The sequence below is a fragment of the Pristiophorus japonicus genome, chromosome 13 (genome assembly GCF_044704955.1).
Source record: "Pristiophorus japonicus isolate sPriJap1 chromosome 13, sPriJap1.hap1, whole genome shotgun sequence".
Lineage (NCBI taxonomy): Eukaryota > Metazoa > Chordata > Chondrichthyes > Pristiophoridae > Pristiophorus > Pristiophorus japonicus.
The window spans coordinates 172,181,176-172,202,231 of NC_091989.1; the positions used below are offsets into that span (position 1 = coordinate 172,181,176).

Consider the following 21,056-nt stretch of genomic DNA (forward strand, 5'->3'; position numbering starts at 1 on the left):
AACAGACCAGACCAGAAGTGAGTTTGGTTTGTGCTTTTGATTTTAAGGACCATTGGCTTAACCAAATGGTGGATCTAGTTATTGGGTGCTTTTATCTGATGGTTTAAGGGTTGGGATATAATTTCTGACTGACACCGTTCAGGTGCCATAAATATAAGATAATCACTAATAAATCCAATAAGTGGTGAGAATGTGGAACTCACTACCACAGGAGGTGAATAGCACAGATGCATTTAAGTGGAGCTAGGTAAGTGCATGAGAGAGAAAGGAATAGAAGGATATGTTGATAGGGTGAGATGAAGTAAGGTTGGAGGAGGCCCATGTGGAGCATAAATGCTGGCATAGACCTGTTGTGCTAAGTAGCCTGTTCCTGTGCTGTAAATTCTATGTAATACTGTGCTTAATGCATTCATACTAAATGCCTGTGTCTTTTTTGTAGCAGAAGCATTACTAGGCATGTTAAAAACATGCACAAAGGAACATAGTCCAAGTGTATTTCGTGTTCATACAGGGAGAGGAACAGCACTGGTCAGAACATCTACAGCGATACTTTCACGGCATCCTCAATTTAATTCTTTAAATCTATAAAATTAGAGTGAAAATGAACTTAATCCAGCAACAATACCCATCATTGATGAAATTGATATCCAATTAATGTCAGTATGTTAATTATCATAATATTTCAATCCGAGAGTTTCAGAGTAGCTATCATCAATCAATTTAGGAACTGAGGAAAAGGCTTTACAGAATTTAAATGACAGATTTTCTGTGAGGCGATGTACAATGGGGTCTAGTAACAGCACATGAGTTGCGGGAGGAGTGGCACAAAAAAGACTCCAGTGCAGAATTTGTTGTGGAGTTCCTAACAGTTACTGTCTGAACTACCAACAGTTCCTTTGCCAAAACATTTTTTTGTTCCTTGATTTCAGCAGCTAACTTACTTTCTTATTATTTTTACTGCGGCCTTCAGGGGCTCACGAGCAAAATAAATTAAATTTGAAGTATACTCGTGATGGTCTTGGCAGGTGAAACAGAACAGACAAGTTTATCCTGTTTGGTTAAGTAGGCTATGCTCAGTGGGTGATTCACAAACCAGTCTGGTACTAAGGAAGATACCAGTTTGGATACCTGCATGGTGCTGGGGTGGTCAGAGTTGGCCTCATAAGTCAGCTGTGGCTCAGTGGGTAGCATCCTCCCCTCTGAATCAGAAGGTTGTGGGTTCATAGTCCCACTCCAGGGACTTGAGCACAAAAATTGAGGCTGACAATTCAGTACAGTCCTGAGGGAGTGCTGCGCTGTCTGAGTTGCCATCTTTCAGATTTGACGTTAAACCTCCCAGTTGGACATAAAAGATCCCATGGCACTATTTCGAAGAAGAGCTGGGGAGTTCTGTTCTGGTCAATATTTATCCTTCAACCACAATCACTAAACATTAAAATATTGCTGTTTTGGGAGCTTGCTGTGCACAAATAGGTTGCTGCATTTCCTACATTACAACAGTGACTACACTCCAAAATTATTTCATTTGCTGTAAAGCACTTTGGAACGTCGTGGAAGGTGCTATATAAATGCAAGTCTTTCTTTTCAAGTCAAATATCTCTACAGAAATATGCTAGTTTGAGTTCAACTCAAGCTGTATTTCTGCTATCACAGCTAGCGTCTGTAGCCATTGTCGAATATTACAAGGTAACTGAAAGTTACTGTACAATCTGAAATATAAGCAACAGTACGCGGACGACACCTGCGTCTGTGCACATACAGAGGCTGAACTCCAGGACATAGTCGACGTATTTACTGAGGCATATGAAAGCATGGGCCTTACGCTAAACATCCATAAGACAAAGGTCCTCCACCAGCCTGTCCTCACCGCACAGCACTGCCCCCCAGTCATCAAGATCCACAGCGCGGCCCTGGACACCGTGGACTACTTCTCATATCTTGGGAGCCTCCTATCAACAAGAGCAGGCATCGACGACGAGATCCAACACCGCCTCCAGTGCATCAGTGCAACCTTCGGCCGCCTGAGGAAAAGACTGTTTGAAGACCAGGCCCTCAAAACTGCCACCAAGCTGTAGTAATACCTGCCCTCCTGTATGGCTCAGAGACATGGACTATGTACAGCAGACATCTAGAGACATGGACTATGTACAGCAGACATCTCAAGTCGCTGGAGAAATATCACCAACGATGTCTCTGCAAGATCCTACAAATCCCTTGGGAGGACAGGCGCACCAACATCAGCGTCCTCGTCCAGGCCAACATCCCCAGCACTGAAGCACTGACCACACTCAATCAGCTCCGCTGGGCAGGCCACATAGTTCGCATGCCAGACACGATACTTCCAAAGCAAGTGCTCTACTCGGAGCTCCTTCATGGCAAACAAGCCAAAGGTGGGCAGTGGAAACGTTACAAAGACACCCTTAAAGCCTCCCTGATAAAGTGCGACATCCCCACTGACACCTGGGAGTCCCTGGCCCAAGACCGCCCTAAGTGGAAGAAGTGCATCCGAGAGGGCGCTGAGCACCTCGAGCCTCAATGCCGAGAGCATGCAGAAATCAAGCGCAGAGAGCGGAAAGAGCTTGCGGCAAACCAGTGCCACCCACCCCTTCCCTTAGCGACTATCTCTCCCACCTGTGACAGAGTCTGTGGTTCTCGTATTGGACTGTTCAGCCACCAAAGAACTCTTCCTCGATTCGAGGGACTGCCTACGATGATGATGATAAGCTTACTGGTTTAAGGATGCAACTTACACAATACAGCCTCTAGGGTTTTTTTTTAAAAAAACAATCAAAATGGGGGGGGGGGGGCAACTTATGCGCGGGTGCAATTTATAAACTAGATTTATGGTAATTTTTTGAATCTATTAAAATAAATCCAAGCAACTCCCTCTTAGATATCCATTATTCTGTAGATAATAAATATTTCTTACATAGTAAGTGTCATGGCAGTAATGAACAGTATTGTATATGTTCAGTGCCTTTTTTTATAAACTCCTATGGATCACAAATTGGGTTTTCACAGTAAACAATAAACTTGTATAAAATTATATGATTATTTTACAAAATGCAATATTGTTACAAAAAAATATTAACTGCAGTGTAAAGCGGCATTCATCCAACGAAAATGATTGGAGATTCGGAGTCCTTTAGCAACGTTACTGACAGCTAGCAAAGAGCACTTATCTGTTAATGACAACAACTTACACAAGAGTCTTTAGATCGCTGAAGCATGGAGATTTTTTTGTTTGTGACTATTTTCAGCTTATTTGCTGGTTTTCGCTGAAGGCAGGTCTCGGGTAGCTGTAATTGTTCACACAAAGTTCGTGAAGAATCCCGGACAATTTGTCCTCCGCTGTTTCATTGGAAATCTTCTGAAGGTGGATGTTGTTCTGGTAATTCTTTGACTGAAGTACTGATTGCAAAATCTGGTTTATTTTCACCTGCTCAATCTGTAAAATGAAGAGGGGGGGGAAAAAAGAGAATCCATTTTTATTTTGCAAAAACCAAATAAATAATCATACATTGTTAAACATGTTTTGAGATGCACGTTGCATCACACGGTGCAGAAATCTGTCTGCCCACCGCCCCCCCACCCCCCCAATGCTATTCATTTCTTTACCTCCACTATAATTAATTTTTTGTTGATAGGCTTCATGTCAGGAAACTCCTCTCCAAAGCATATAATCACTTTGTTTTCCGGGAAGCCACACTGGGGGTTCTCTGTGTAAAGTTGCAAAGCTGCAAGAAAAGTAGAATATTTTAAGATCACACACCATTGTCACTGCCATACTTCAAATTTAAGCCTAATTGCTTTTTGACTCTTTTGCACAATCGGTTGGATTTATATTCGCTTAAGAAAGGATTCTCCATCCTTCCTAAATGCACACAATTCCAATGTACACTGAAGATCACCAAACCAGGGGATCTTCCTCAGGTGACAATTATTTCGCTTTTTATCTAGCTGCTCAGACAAAAGTAGTTGCCCTCAGTCCAGCTACTTTTTAAGGCTTTATAGACGAGCACATCCGTCATTTCTGGCGCTACCTGTTGGTCTTCTATAGGCGTCTGTACTGGTCGTTTTCCTGGTTGTTTTATTTGATGTGAATCATTTGGCTTATCTCAAAGTTGATAGGACCTCAATAGGTGGCCATTGATAAAGAAGATATGGATTGTGAAGTACTTTTGCTTTAAGCACTGAATTTGGCTCTTGGAATTAATTTAAGAATGAGGAGGAATTCATTTCCAATTTGAATCACAATTGTGACAATCTTTAGGAACCCAATACACTCCTGCTGGGCCAGCTAGGCCTGAAATGAATAACTTCATCCTTTATTGATCCAGTTGGGCAGCACCGTGGTATTCCAACACTGTGCCATGAAATACTTGGCCATTATTTATCTCCTCCCATCCAATTCCTCACAAAGATACTTCCCAATCTTGGCCTTGGGAGATGCAAAGTGTGGTACTTCGAGAGGAAGGGGAGGGAAATCAGACAGCGTGTCACCCTAAGCAATTCTCATGCAGCCTCAAGAACAACACTGGCAGAGACCAGTGAGCAGGTCAACTGTCCACCCTCTGAGCCCAGGTGCATAGACTGGAGACATCGAGAGAAAGGGGAGAAAATTAAAATCTATAGGAGGGAATGTGTGTAATATATATATATACATACATCTATTAAAATTGTTAATAGTAAACTATCAACAATGCATTTGATGCTAGAGAGCAGTATACATAGGAATGAAGGTACTTGAAATAACCAATAATGAAATTCTTCCTAAATACACAATCACAGAAACCACACCATTGGGTTCATCAAAACTTTGCCAGTGTTTTTCTCCATATGCCTAATCCCATCCTCTTTCGCAGTCCCGAAGACCTCTACGAGTTCACCATTTACAACCTTCTCGGCTCTTCAGAAAAAGCCTAATTTTTGAGATTTTCTTCATAACTAGAACCCGTTATCTTGGTGAATCTACACTGCAATTTTTTCATTGCTTTTATATTCTTACTATATTGGGTGCCCAAAACTACCAATATTTGTTTTCAATTATTTTACTGACGCTTTTTCAGTCGACTACTGTTCTATATGTCACCTTTCTCGCTGCCACACTAATGTTTGTTGCGGTTTCTAAAAGTGAGATTTCATACTCAGGAGAATCTGTACATAGGGCTAGAAATTCACCCGAGATCGCTGGCGCCGGATCCTTAGCAGAATCCCGGCAGTTGCGTCTTTTGAACCGCCGGTGCGCGCTCCCACGGTTTTCGGTTCTTCAATCTCGGCGGTGGCAAAGCGTTGCGATAGCGGACGCCAGCGGAGGCCTAAAACTCAGCGATCTGCTTGCCTTACTAAAGGCTCACAGCACCACCGCAAAAACGGGCGGTTTGGCTTCACTGCGCCTTGCCTGGTCATGTTTTGGAGGCTGTTTCTTTGGCCAGCCAGATTGAGACAGTCCTCTAATAAGCATTTCATGGACACTTCCAATATCTGCTCCCGTTCTTTCTCCTTGTTTTATCTGGAGAATATTTAAATTTGAGTTCTATGTGAAATGAGCCAGCGCAGCTCCGGCAGGTGAGTGCGAGTAAAGACTTCACGGAACGTTGCTATGTAATATTATGGTTCAAAGGAGCCGGTAATGGTTGTGTACGAGGGGATTTGGGACAGGGACGAGGGACGGGAGGGGGTATTGTTGGGGGGGTGGGTCTGCTTTGGAGCCGGACTGTTAAAAATAACGAAGCCCAGAGCTAAAGGAATGAGGGAAGCAAGTGCAGAGCAAAGTAAAGGTCCCGAGGGATTAGAAGGGCAGGCGTATGAGATTACAACATGCTTCAGCTATGCGCCTGTCCCAGACAGTTTGTATATTTTGGGGGAAAATTTTCAAGTTTTCCACAGACACTTCCCTGCACGACTGGCTGATTACATTGTGGCTTGAGTTCTGCCATATTTGGGTCAATATGAGGTTTTTTATTGTAAAATTTTAATTTATTTTTTATTTTATTTTATCACCAAGTAAATATGGCATTATTGCAGACTGATCGGCAGTTAGCTTTTACTTATGTCTAACAGATATGGAGGTTTTGTTGATTATCAACGATCTTCCGGGCCGCTGTAAATACCTTCAATGCTAAAACAAAATGGAGGGAGGCATAACGCTGGGCCCAAGTCAGGTAAGTACATAAAAAAAATGGGTGCTTTTGATCGGAGCGATAACTGGCGGTAAAAAAATATTTTTGTGCAAATTATTGCTGGGGGGGGGGGGGGATTTTACTGCAACACTGGCGGTAATCCTAGGCTGAAATTACCTCCGGCAATAATCGGGAGATGAAATGGGCGGTACAGGGTGGTAATTTACATTTTTGCCCAAAACAGTCGGTAACTGGGCATTAAATGGGCGATCCCAGGGGAAATTCTAGCCCATGGAGCTTTGCAAGGCATGAACACCCTCGATGCATGGTGCCTCACAGAGGTTAATGGTCAGTGCTCTTCATGCACAGGCAAGCACAGCAAAAGGTGAGGAGTGCCTTTTAATGCATTCCCCCCAACTCCAACTATGTACAATATAAAGATGGCGGCTACCGATCTTCCCTTCTTCTTAAATGACGGGCAGCGTGTCAGAATGAGTCGAGCCTGCAGGTCAAACAGGCAGGCTGTTCACAAAAAGTGACACAGTTCATTTCTGACAGTGTGAAGTAGAAAAATAGAAGTTATTGTCCGACATAAAATGTTTAGGATATAGTTTTATACAAATATGGGCCTAGGCTGGAGTTACTGCAGCAGAATGAGCCAGAGACACCGTTGAGAGTTTCTGTGCCGGTTCCCCACCCGTCCCAGCAGAAGTGGCGTTGTGTCTGTGTATCCTTTTGCTAACAGGAATTGGCATATTATAATTACACAGGACGGGAGCGCATCACAGGGTGGATTCCCCTACCATTTGCGCCTTAGCAACTCTGAGCACAAACAGCTGGGCGGTTTCTTTGTGGCATCCAGCAGCGCTACACATGCCATTTAAATTTTTAAAAGAGCCAAATTTTCTCCACGATCAGTTGCAGGACAAAATGGACTGCAGAGCCTAAGGTGTTTTTTCCAACAAAAACAAAACGGAAATGAAAACAAATGTGCCCTTTGCACTCAGTTGCAGGTGGCAGATGCCCACGCCCGGTCACAGCTATTCCCTGGCACTCCCAGGCGGACTCCCAGAATGATCCGAATTACCCCGTCCCGGAAGTTCGACCAGTACATCCTCATGAAAGGCGGAACTCCAACCCTGGCTTAACAACAGTGTGGAAAATCGAGGCCATTTTATAAAACAAATATGAAATGCCCATGCCGCATGCTTTATTTCTGAACCCCAGAACAATCAGAAAAAAAATGTTGCACGAATGATAGCTCTAACCAGCAAAGGATCTCGTATTCTTGCTCGTTTTAAAGAGCCTCCGAGATCTCTGCGCTTCTCCAATTCTGGCCTCAAGCGCAGCCCCGATTCTCATCGCTCCACCACTGGCAGCCGTGCCTTCAGCTGCCTCGGTCCTAAGCTCTGGAATTTCTACCTTAAACCTCTCTAACTCGCCACCTCCTTCAAGACGCTTCTTAAAACCTACCTCTTTGACCAAGCCTGTCCTACTATCTGCTTTCATGCCTCGGTGTCAAATTTTGTTTGGTAACGGTCCTGTGAAGCGCCTTGGGACGTTTGACGACGTTAAAAGCGCTATATAAATGCAACTGGTTGTTGTTACAGTAACAGCTGTAGTACAAACCTTGCAAGTACTGCTTCGTGTCAAAAAGCTTCACGATCGCATCTCTCTCCAGCTTGTTCGGCCGGTCAGCAAAAAGTGCACAGGGGCCGCTCCAGAAGACCCTGCCTTGGCACAGCCTTTTGATGTAGATGCCCTCGTTGTTGCTTAGCAGCAGCACCCCACGTTCAAGGTGAGTCAAGAGTTTATTTGTAACTTGCTGCTGCCGAGGGTTTAGAATCTTGTTGGTAGGTGGGAACAGAACCTGTTCCATGCTTTCCGACCCAAATACAGCCTCATTGGTGATGGGAGCATGGCGCACAGTGATTCGACAGCCATCGGACCGCCGAATGGGAACCCGGGACATTGGAAGGCCTCCATAGTAAAACGTGACAATCATTTGGCAGAACCCTAGAGAAAGACGACATTTTCAAAAAAGCAGGTTACAGATTCAAAATACATGAGTTCGGAGGACAACAAAGCAGATTTGATTACCCGTAGTTGTTTAATACTAGTGCATAATAATAATAATAATAATAATCAATAATAGGAGCATAAATAATCAAAAGATAGGAATAGTAATGATCGTGCTTTTGGTACCTGAATTGGGTTGCATGGCTCCACAGTTATTGGCATAATACAGCATTGAAGAATCTGTAAGCGAGGAAATGAGAAGGTTATGGACACTCTTCTAACTTTGATGCACACGGAACGAACACAGATAGAAAGAATTTGCATTTATATAGCAGCTTTCGCGTCCTCAGGACGTCCCAAAGCCTATTAATGAATTTTGAAGTATAGTTATGGTTATTATTTGGCACATACATGTGCCAATTTGCACATAATCAAGGTCCCAGCAATAAGATAAATGCCCAGTTAATCTATTTTAGTCGTGTTGGGAGTTCACAGTAACCAGAAGATTTTATATTGAGATATACATCAAAAAGCTGAATAAAACACAGTGGGGTAGATTTTTACTTTGGTTTTACATGATTGCGCAGTCAGTAGCCCGTTCTACATCTCTCCCGATTTTTATTAATTGACTTCAGTTGGCAATTAAAATCAGAAGAGATGTAAAACGAGCTGCTGACTCCCAATCACCCGTTTTACACTCCTCCACAAAGTCAAGAACTACACCAGTGAGAGCGATTGATATAATCACTGCAATCTAGCAGCTTTTATATTATACAACATGCAATGTACTGCTGGGTGAAGCATTAGAGGCAAAAACCCCAGAATCGGTTTAAGGAACAGTTGGCTGCAGTGATGGGGGTTTGTTGGTACACTCCTGATGAATTAGCTAAATTGGGCTAACTGGCCTTCCTCTTCCGTAAGGATCACATAAATGAGACCAGAGTATCATTCCAACTTTCCTCATTCTTCTTTATCTCGTACAATCTACAGGCCCTGAAATTACACTTTGGGATTACACTGTGTGACATTAGCGTGTTCCATCTTTTTTTTATTCATTCATGGGATGTGGGCATCGCTGGCAAGGCCAGCATTCATTGCCCTTCCCTAATTGCCCTCGAGAAGATGGTGCTAAGCCTGGTGGTGAATCTGCAAACCCTCCCTGCATTATCTCGATACAGGTATTAATTTGTTTAAAATTTCTCCTCTTCAACAGCAGAGAAAGGAATTTTAAGCAAACGCACTAAGAAAGAAAGACTTGCATTTATATAGCGCCTTTCACGACCACCAGACGTCCCAAAGTGCTTTACAGCCAATGAAGTACTTTTGAAGTGCAGTCACTGTTGTAATGTGAGAAACGCGGCAGCCAATTTGTGCACAGCAAGCTCCCACAAAAAGCAGTGTGATAATGACCAGATAATCTGTTTCCATGATGTTGATTGAGGGATTAAATATTGGCCAGGACACCAAGGATAACTCCCCTGCTCTTCTTCAAAATAGGATCTTTTACGTCCACGAGAGAGCAGACGAAGCCTCGGATTAACATCTCAGCCAAAGACGGCACCTCCAACAATGCAGAACTCCCTCAGTATTGCACTGGAGTGTCAGCCTAGATTTTTGTGCTCAAATCTCTGAATCCACAACCTTCTGACTCAGAGGTGAGGCTGCTAACCACTGAGGCACAGCTCAGGGGTGGAGGTGAGGCTACAGTTGACACTAAGCATTCAGGACCGATAATCCCACAGTGTAATTTTAAGATCACAGGTTGTTAATAACCAAACTTTCCATTTCCTAACCAGTGCTTCTTGACTTCTCCCTTCTAAATCCATCCAACTCAGATGGCCTCCGACATTTGGTCTTGCACCAAGGGTTCTCAGCTCTGGCTCCCCTATGTTAGTCTAGAATCTGCTGGATCGTTTTCGGCACCCATGAGTGGAAGGTTCAGAACCAGTTATTTTCAGATATTAAATGCAATTTTCCATCACTGGCTCAGAATGGGGGATGGCAGAGAGTTCCCAATTATAATCTCCACGTTTTTGGTTGACTTTTCTTGCAGAACTACGTGTTGTTTACCTCCTCATTTATGAAGTTCTCATCCTTATTTACAAATCGCTCAATGGCCTCGCCCCTTCCCTATCACTGTAATCTCCTCCAGCCCCACAACCCCTCCCCCGAGATATCAGCACTCCTCTAATTCTGCCCTCTTGAGCATCCCTGATTATAATCGCTCAACTATTGGTGGCCTGCCTTCTGTTGCCTAGGCCCTAAGCTCTGGAATTCATAAACTTAATGGAAGTCTTTCTTTCTTAGTGCATTCCCTCCCTAAACCTCTCTTTCCTCCTTTAAGACGGCCTTTAAAGCCTACCTCTTTGACCAAGATTTTATTCATCTGCCCTAATTTCTCCTTATGTGGCTCGGTGTCAAATTTTTTGTCTTATGACACTCCTGTGAAGCACCTTGGGAGGTTTTACTATGTTAAAGGCGCTATATAAATACAAGCTGTTGTTGTTGCACCCAATTTTATTTCACCGAAAGGAGATTCCGACCCACTAGCGAGTCTGTCAGAAGCCCACGGATAGGAATAGCGTAGGATATGGCCCTTTAAAAAAGCGAAGTAAATCAAGAAACAAAAATCTGAATACAATTTACTAGTCCAATAATAAAAAGGGAAAGAAATGTCTTGTTTTACCCTCAATGGTTTGTCGTCCCCACCAGTCATGCTGTGGTTGACTTGTACAATCCTCCTGTGGTGGAGAATGACTTCTCTTTATTATACCATTATAATCCACAACAACCTACAAAATGTATAAAAATATATCATTATCATACCAAACTTCTTGATGGGTTCATCAGTCCATACACACAACAGCCTGTACTATGTTCCAACCAACTCTACTCCTGATTCCCAAATTGATGTAAAGTTTTGATATTTAACTATGAACAATACCAAATTAAAGTATTAGCACGGAATGCATGACTTTGAAGTGGAGAATATAGTACATCCACACACTCTGATCTAGTCTGTTGGAGGAGACATTAAACCGAAGCCCTGTCTGCTCTCTCAGGTGGATGGAAGAGATCCCATAGCACTATTTCGAAGAAGAGCAGGGACGTTCTCCTCGGTGTCCTGGCCAATATTTATCCCTCAATCAACATCACAAAAACAAATTATCTGGTCACTATCACAGTGCTGTTTGTGGGAGCTTGCAGTACGCAAATTGGCTGCCACGTTTCCCACATTACAACAGTGACTACACTCCAAAAGTACTTCATCAGTTCTAAAGCACTTTGCGACATCCAGAGATCGTGAAAGGCGCTATATAAATGCAAGTCTTTCTTTTAGTTATCCCCTGCGCTCTAACCCTGCTTCACCTGAAGACTAGACTTGGTTTTAACTCCATGTGTAATGCCATAGGAGATTGACTCGAAAAAAGGAAAAATAATGACTTGCATTTATAAAGTTACTTATCACAGCTTAAAAAGCTTCAGATACAATTAACTACTTTATGGGCAAGTACAGCAGCCATTGCGTGAGATGAATAACCAGGTAATCCACTTTTTTGGCTGTACTGGTTGAGAGAATAATGTTGGGCAGGACATCACTAACTGAAGAACTCCATGCTCTTCTTTGAATATCATCATGGAATCTTTAGTGTCCATCTGAACAGGTAGACAGGACCTCAGTTTAACATCACATCCAAAGGATGACAATTCGAACAATGGTGCACTCCCTCAGTGTCAACCTAGATTACATTCTCAAATCCTTGAATGGACCTGGAACCGTCAAATGGAGTGCTACCATCTGAGCCAAACTGACACATATCTGGAATCCTAATCCAAAATTCTCTGTAAATGTGCTTCCTTAACATTTTATTATGTATCATATATTTTTACATTATCAGAAAACCTCAGTGTGAAATTAAAAATGAACAAATCTGATTTTAAAACATTAATCTTGCACTGCATTGTCTGTAAGTAATCTGAGCTTGACATCACATCCATCTAGAACATAAGAATTAGGAGCAGGAGGAGACCATTCGGCCCCTCGAGCCTGCTCCACCATTCAATAAGGCCCTGGCTGATTTTTGACCTCAACTCCACTTTCCTGCACTGTCCCCGTATCCACTGATTCCCTTAATATCCAAAAATCTATCGATCCCAGTCTTGAATATACTCAAAGACTGAGGCTCCACAGCCCTCTGGAGTAGAGAATTCCAAAGATTCATCGCCCTCTGAGTGAAGAAATTTCTCCTCATTGCAGTCCTAAATGGCCGACCCTTTATTCTGAGACTGTGACCTCTGGTTCTAGATTCTAGAACATAACATGCACTGTGAGCAACAATTGTTAAAATGTTTTAGACTTAAGGTCCAAAATTGAGACTCTGCTCCTAATGCACAATCCCACCCAAATGAACAGGCCGATCAGAAAACTGGGCATTCAAGAAAATAGCTGGAAAAACCAAGCAAATGGAGGACACTGACCTTGCAATTTTAAGGCTGTAGCCTTCTTCCCTATTTACGTTACAGACAGTGGAAACAGGTTTTTGCTGTTTGCAGTTTCTCCCTCCTTTTGGTAAAGATGTCTCATTTATATTTAAATGCCACATCACCAGCAAGAGGGAGGAAGATCACATGCTGGATTGTCAAAATAATAGTCACTGCTGGCCAGCCATTCTCCTTCACTTCAGTCCTAGCTGCCTTTCAACTAGTTACAATGGGATCTACACTTCGGCACAGCTCGAGTGAGGGGCACAAGAAAGGGGGAGATTAAAGAACAGAAATACACAAGTTTTATGCAGGCACGTGAGGAGTTTGGTCTTCGTTCCTTATTTGAACCCAAAATGGGGATTGGGAAAAAACCTAAGTAAAACCGCTTGACGGTTAGCTAGGGATACAAGCAGGATGCAGGAGGGGTGGCAGCAGCCATGTTAAAGGGGAAGGGTTCATCTTCATGAAAAAGGTTCTGGCAAACCTTTTTCTCAGTGGTGAAATCCATGGTTAAGTCAATCCCACATGGTGTCAGACTATTGTCTTTCTACAAACAGTCTTCCAAGTGCTTTTTCACAAAACCAGTGCCCTTAAGATTTGCTACCGCAGTGAATAGGATGGTGGGAACTCTGACTTCACACACTTCAGGTGCAACAAGAGGCACAATAAAAGGGCCTTGTGAATGGTCTGTATTTACTATGAGTTTCAGTGTTTCAAATCCTGGCTGCTGCACATAATGCAAACTCCCATTGCTCTACATAATGATGCAGTTTCAATTGGTTCCATTATTTATATAGAAGTCTTGCCAAGATTGCTCCAGTGGCTCATTGCTGATTGTCTAGTCGAGAACCAAGCCAGAACAATCAGCACAGCCCCAGGTTGGATTCCAGATCTGTGCTAAGTTAGCTGTTCTGAGCTGGGAGTTCAGTAGAGATGCCACAATTGATCCTGGTCTAGAGAAGGAAAATTAAATCAGCCAGATTTCCAGGTCCCATGACTCTTGGTGGAAGTAGCTGAGGTAGGGACAGGATCGGACTCGGTTGTGATGCTCTCCCATGATCATCAAACGAAGAATGACCATTTAGATGAGGAAGCACAGATTGGCCATAGTTTGGGGAATTGGACCCGGGCATCAGTCAGTACCTTCAAGCGATAAGGAGAGAAAATTAGACAGGAAAAAAAAAACCTTTTAATCAGAAAACTAAAATGTTTTATGTAAAGATCCCTGATGTTGTCGTTCACCGTACAACATTTATTTTACCTCAGGAAAAAAAACGTTCAATACTTGTGTATGAGCTTAGAGCGCATCCATTCTTTGGATACAATATTAAATCATCTGCCTATTCTGGTGGTTCAGCGAGGCACCTTTCGAAGAACAGCGAGGTGTCCCAGTATGTTGGCCAACATACTTCCCTCAACCAACACAACCAAACCTAACTGATCATTCATCTCATTTGCTGTTTATGCTACCCCATAGCATTTCTGACTGAGGTTCAAAAAGTTATTCATTGAAGAGTGAAGTGACTTGGGACATCCTGAGAGCCATGATAAGGCCCTACATGCCTTGTGCAAGTTGTTAACAACAAATAGAATGGTCTAATAAAGGGAGCAATTGAACTGTTCATATTACTGTATACATTTGGATAGCATTTTAAATCAAAAAAACAGCCAAGTAACTAAGTGACATTATCCAGTTCACCAAGTGCCTTTCAATCTGACTAAAGCCTTCATAGATTCATAGAAATTTACAGCATGGAAGGAGGCCATTTTGGCCCATTGTGTCTGCACCAGCCGAACAAGAGCTCTCCAGCCGAATCCCATTGTCCAGCTCTTGGTCTGTAGCCCTCCCCTGTAGGTTACGGCACTTTAAGTGCACATTCAAGTATTTTTTAAATGTGGTGAGGGTTCCTGACTCTACCACCCTTTCACACAGTGCGTTCCAGATCCCCACCACCCTCTGGGTAAATAAGTTTCCCCTCATATCTCCTCTATACCTCCCCCCAATTACTTTAAATCTATGTCCCCTGGTTGTTGACCCCTCTGCCAAGAGAAACAGATCCTTCCTAGCCACTCTATTCAGGCCCCTCTTAATTTTATACAGCTCAATCAGGTCTCCCCTCAGCCTCCTCTGCTCCAAAAGAAAACAGACCCTGCATCCCCAATCTTTCCTCGAAGCCAAAATTCTCCAGTCCAGGCAATATTCTTGTAAATCTTCTCTGAACCCTTTCCAGTGCAATCACATCTTTCCTGTAATGTGGTGACCAGAACCGCAAACAGTACTCCAGCTGCGGTCTAACCATTGTTTTATGCAGTTCAAGCATAGCCTCCTTGCTCTTGTATTCCATGCCTCGACTAATAAAGGCAAGTATTCCATATGCCTTCTTTTCTACCTGGCCTGCTAGCTTCAGGGATCTGTGGACCTGCACTCCAAGATCCCTTTGTTCCTCTATACTTTTCAGTGTCGAACCATTTAATGTGTATTCCTTTGCCTTATTAGGCCTCCACACATGCAAAATTAAATTATAAGAAATGGGTAAAAGAAATGCAGTCACTTACCTCCTTCATAAGTTCATCTGAGTCGGGTGGGCTGCAATCCATATCAGTGATATCACCTTGTTCATTGGAATGGCTGCCGAATTTACCTGTTTCAGAAATGTTAAAATCCATTTAGTTGATGGAATGAATAAGGTACAGGATTCAGTTACTTTGAAAAGAATATGCTAATCAATGGAAGTTATGATTCTAAGTGATAACAGCAGTAATAGTACCAGATTACTGAGTCTGCCACAGAAAACTGACTCAGCTCTGTCACCTTGGAGCCCCCACACCCCCTGCAACAAAAAAACACGGTACAGTATAAGGGGAAGACCACGCATTGTACCTAAATTTGTAACCACGTCGTAATTTAGTTTTTATTTTAAGATATTTTTAGTGCATATACCTTAATGCAAGAGTAGTTATTCCAAAATTATTTAGTGTGTTTTTTTCCCCATTATTCAAAAGAACAGAACTTCATAAACCAAAACTTAAATGTTTCGCTTCCAGTAAAATTTTATATGACCGTGTTAAATATTCATACGATGAAAATGCTGAAAATATGATCAACCTAAATAAAAGCGACAGCAAATTATTTTCACATATCTTACCCAAACTGCTACAGTAAAGTTCAAAAGATTTCTATACAGCTTAATCCCCTAGTGGATAGATAAGGCTAAATAAATGTCAATTATCTTTTATTCAGGGAAGGCTTCAAGTTAATTCCACATGACAACATTTATATCTTTATCTCATATAAATATCATATAGTCTTGAAGAAGAATGACTTTTAAACAACTTTATTTTTACTTATCGGCCACTCCATGCTCTAGTAGCCAAACCTTAAAAAAAAGGTGTCGTCTAGGATAAAGAACAAACACCAAGTGCTGGAAGTGCACAGGGTGGTCAGCAGGTCAGTCAGTAACTGAAAGAGAAAGAAAACATAACACTTTGGGTGGCGCAGTTCATCAGAACTTTAGGTCCCATGTGAAATGTTAATCTATCTTTCTCCTTCAGATACTGAATGGTTTTAGTTTTCCAGCAGTCACGGTTTTTCTGTTAATCTAAATTTACAAGATCATATGTATGAATCAGATTGCGGAATAGAGTGAGAGTGCATTTTATATAATGTACCCAACCCACTGTATGATTTACACTTACATTTCTGCTGTCCTTCAGGCACGATCCGATAAACCTTATACGGTTCTGAGATGTCGAGCTGTGAACGGTCTGTCACTTCTTCAAAATCTGGACTTTTGTTCAGCGCACAACGAAGTCTTGTCTTCCATGTGGCAGGCTCTGCCTTGTCACCTTCTTTATATTTTCCTTTGAAGACAGCCCAAGCCTATCAATACAATGCAGTACATAACCCATGATTTAGAAGAGGAACTCAATAAACTAATTGGTACAGCATGACCTTTTCATGTACTTGAAGCTATTAAAGTGGTGACCTCCCACATCTGTGCTTTGCTGAAGCTAATGATTTCTACTCCACACAAGTGTGACTAGCTTTTCAACTTGCTTCAAGCTGTTTTAGTCTGGTGTGTTATACACTAGGGGATAAAATTATGAGATGCTTTCTCATCCACGCCTTCATTTGGAGGACATGGTGCTGCAACCATTTAAGTTATTGCCCTTATGGTTATCGGGGCTGAACAGCAAATGAACAGATCTGTCCAAGTGCTCTCCTTAAGTTTTACAGCAGTCCCAAGTGGCAGTCTAGATGAGTTGACCCACACAGTGGCAAAGGGAACTTGTTATCTCAAGTGTCTCGTATACTGCACAAGTCTTGAGTTCAATCTTTCAGTACATGAAACAACAGAAATTCTCTCAGCATATTTATCCACTTTTTAAATACATATTTTTCACAACTTTAAATATTTCACCAGATAATTGTACCGAGTTAAAAAGTTTTGAAAAGTAAAGTAAATACACTAACAGGAACAAAAATAAAATCTAGTCATAAACTCCATGCTAAAGAGTTATAGTGCCCTTGATCTAGAGATACTACCTGAATGCAACTAGATTTACAATTTGAACTTTGGTCCCAAGACCTTTATTCAGCTATTAATACTTTGGGCTCATTGCCATTTAATAATGTTCAGCATTGTATCATAGAATCATAGACATTTACAGCACAGAAAGAGGCCAGTCGGCCCATACTGTCTGTTCCAGCCGACAAAGAGCTATTCCACTTTCCAGCTCTTGGTCCGTAGCCTTGTACATTACGGCAATTCAAATACATATCCAAGTACTTTTTAAATGCTGTGAGGTTTTCTGTCTCCACCACACTCTCAAGCGGTGAGTTCCAGACCCCTACCACCTTCCGAGTGGAAAATATTTCTCCTCAAATCCCCTCTGAAGCTTCAACAATTACTTTAAATCTATGCTCCCTGATTATTGACCCTTCTGCTAAGGGAAATAGGTCCTTCCTATTCACTTTATCTTGGCCCCTCATAATTTTATACACCTCAATTAGGTTTCCAGAGAAAACAACCCAATCTATCCAATCTTTCCTCATAGCCAAAATTCTCCAGTCTAGGCAACATCCTCATAAATTTTCTCTGTAACCTCTCTGGAGCAATCACATCTTTCCTGTAATGTGGTAACCAGAACTGCACTCGGTATTCTTGCTGTGGATTAATTGGTGTTTTATACAGTTCAAGGATAACCTCCCTGCTCTTATATTCTATGCCTCTTGCATTTTTTTTTATATGGCACTTTTCACATCCACCGGATGTCTCAAAGCCCTTTACAGCCAATTAAGTACTTTTGCAGTGTAGAAACTGTTGTAATGACACCCAGCTAATAAAGGCAAGTATTTCGAATGCCTTGTACTGGAAGTGTGTGAGGTCTTTGAACTGATCACTGGGAGAAATCTCCCAACGCCCCCACAGTCCTGTTGGAAGACGTGTGAGGAACACAGATAAGCCATCTAAAGCCAGATCTGTCCCTCAGACATGATACTGCATTTAGGAACATGCCAGACTTATACAAATAATTCCTTCCTTTAAACCTCAAGCCAAACGCACATTTTCAGAGATCATTTCATTAAAGGCTTATAATAGATCTTCGCTGGTACTAAATATATTATATAGTTTCTTAATCATATTAACTATTTTTTAATAAAAGCTCTTTCATTGTACCAGCTAAGTTCCTAAACTGCAACTGAACCATCTACTATATTTTCACAATTTAACCACATAAACCACTGAAATGATAAGACATCTTGTATCAGCATATGAGAGCAGAGTAGATGTACAAGCAAAAATTACCATTATTTTCTATATAATTTAGAAGTTAAGCTTCATTAATAGTAATGTGAGATACTCCCTCGTCAATGTAATATTAGGTGTAGAGGTTAGTTATTTCTCAACTTTCAGAAAACATATTCCTTTACAATTTACAGTTTGAATGTTAATTATGCAAATTATTTCCCTACAACTCTGTACCTCAGCCCATCTTTCATTCATCGAAATACATCTGAAAAGTGCTTGGCCGTGAACTCAATGTGCCCTGATACAACCCGGCCTCAAAGTTAATGAAGCGAATAAAAAAAAAGTATGTTTGTGTGTGTGTATCATTCTACACACTAAAACGTTATCATTGGGGGGGGGGGGGGCTTACAGAGAGTCAGACATATAAAAAGTTTCAACTTTGGCTTTGAAGTTTGACTAATTTCGCACATACAACTTGATACCATTGCAACACTTTTAATCTGCCCCCAACCCAACCAGTCTGCGTTGCACAACATGATCCTACCCTACACTGCAGCCAAGTGCTGTGACCCTAATACTATAAGCAGGTACAATACATTTTTAAAGGGCGTAGGGGGCGGTCAAGCAGGCTCTGCTTTTGCAGCATCACAAATCTGTACCAAAATCCTCGTACTTTGAAGATCGAAGCGTCCACCTCCTGATTGTAGTCCTGTTTTCCGGCGTGCTTCCAGGGAATCCGAAAGGTGACTTTCTGCTCATCATCCCACACCAAGCCCGGGTACTGGTCGCTGTCAATCTGATCGATTAACCATTGCTTGAGCCGGCGCATCCCGGTGTTGTTTTTATCGACCATGCTGATCCTGCAATCATGAACATTCAAACCGCATCAACATCGGCGACAAGATGCAATGGAAGATAGCAAATTAACAGCAAAAGTCGAAAACTAGCTCTGGATAATAGGAAGTGCTCGTAATACACGTTACTTAGAAGCAACATTTAATTTTAAAACAATTCATATATATATATATATATCAAAAGGTTTGTAAAGTTATTCCACAAGTTGCACTGAAAGTGTCTGCTCACCCTTGCATGATTCCACAGCAGTTCTGTGCCAGATATTGAGACAGTTACTCAGCTGAGCAATGTTGGCCTCGTTTTCTCTTCTGCTTTCGTGACTTGTTTTAATTGTCCAAAATGCTTTGGCAAACAACACGTTTAATCTGGTCTTGGAACGGACTTGGTGGGTTTATTTACTCTCAGGAAAGGTGGGGCTTCGCTTGGCGTCCCCGCGGTAACTGACACTGAAACTCACCAAACGTCTCGCAGAAGTCCAGGTTGCCGAGCCAATGGGACGAGAAGGCGGGAGGGATTTCCTCCAAATGCCACCTTTTACAAGAAATCAGATGGGGTTGATAGAACTCTAGTGACGCTCTCCCGTGTCTTATATAGTTTGCTGTGGGGTGTCGGGATGCTGTTCCAACTTTGTGACTTTTAAGTTCAGGAAACAAACGCACTTTATGCCACTCGGTGTACATTTTATGACACATGAGAGTGAGGAGGGGGAGATTTACTGAGAGGGGTGTTAGGCTATCTGATAGGGGAATTTCCTGGCGCCCTTACGCCTCCTCCTGTCCCATTGTGGTAACAGTATCGGGAGACTTGAGAATTTGTCTTTTTCAATTCCAACAGACAGTTGCATTATGTTTCATGAATCGCCAATAAAATGTTTCCGCGATTGTGCAGTTAACTGAAAGCATCGGACAGTTTCCCCAGACGGGTGTAGGAACATTTTTTTTCTGACGTACAGAGCAGTCACCCAAAGCAATGACACGAAGGTCGGCCCATTTTGTAAATAAGGTGATGAGAAAGGGCCGTTCAACCCATCCCTCTAGTGCATCAACTCTCCCATCATGGTATCCAATTGTACTTTAAATATCCCACTATTTTTGCCTTCATTGCCTTGTTTGATACATCATTCCAAACAAGTTTTTCCTGATATCTGTCCTAAATTTATATTTTACTAATTTCCCTGTATAGGCTCTTGCACTATATAAAGCTTGCCACGGTCTTAACATTTTTTAAAAAGTCACTTGGGGTTCGTGCTCCTGATCACTAACTAATTAGCCTGGCTGAAACGTGTGCTTATGTGGGCCGAAGCATTATCAAAATCATGAGGGGTCGAGACAGAGTAGATAGAGCAAAACTGTTCCCACTGGTGGAAGGGTCGAGAACCAGAGGACATAGATTTAAGGTGATTGGCAGAAGAACCAAAGGTGACGTGAGGAAAAACCTTTTTACGCAGCGAGTGATTAGGATTGGGAATGCACTGCCTGAAATGAAGGTGGAAGCAGATTCAATCATGGTTTTCAAAAGGGAATTGGATAAGTAGAAACATAGAAAATAGGTGCAGGAGTAGACCATTCGGCCCTTTGAGCCTGCACCACCATTCAATATGATCATGGCTGATCATGCACTTCTGTACCCCATTCCTGCTTTCTCTCCATATCCCTTGATCCCCTTAGTCGTAAGGGCCACATCTAACTCTCTTTTGAATATATCGAACGAACTGGCCTCAACAACTTTCTGTGGTAGAGAATTCCATATGCTCACAACTCTCTGAGTGAAGAAGTTTCTCCTCATCTCAGTCCTAAATGGCTTATACCTTATCCTTAGACTG

At 42.1% G+C, this 21,056-nt stretch overlaps 1 protein-coding gene across 1 annotated transcript; it reads right to left on the bottom strand.

Moving 5' to 3' along the window:
* Positions 1-3,000: 3,000 nt before the first annotated feature.
* On the bottom strand, positions 3,001-19,574 carry irf8 (interferon regulatory factor 8). Its single transcript, XM_070898259.1, has 9 exons — positions 19,463-19,574; positions 19,053-19,239; positions 16,323-16,506; positions 15,183-15,268; positions 10,828-10,933; positions 8,328-8,381; positions 7,752-8,138; positions 3,619-3,737; positions 3,001-3,448 (listed from the first exon to the last, which is right to left on the bottom strand). Exons 1-9 carry the CDS (start codon positions 19,468-19,470, stop codon positions 3,257-3,259), a joined length of 1,323 nt encoding a protein of 440 aa, XP_070754360.1. The 5' UTR covers positions 19,471-19,574; the 3' UTR covers positions 3,001-3,256.
* Positions 19,575-21,056: the final 1,482 nt, after the last annotated feature.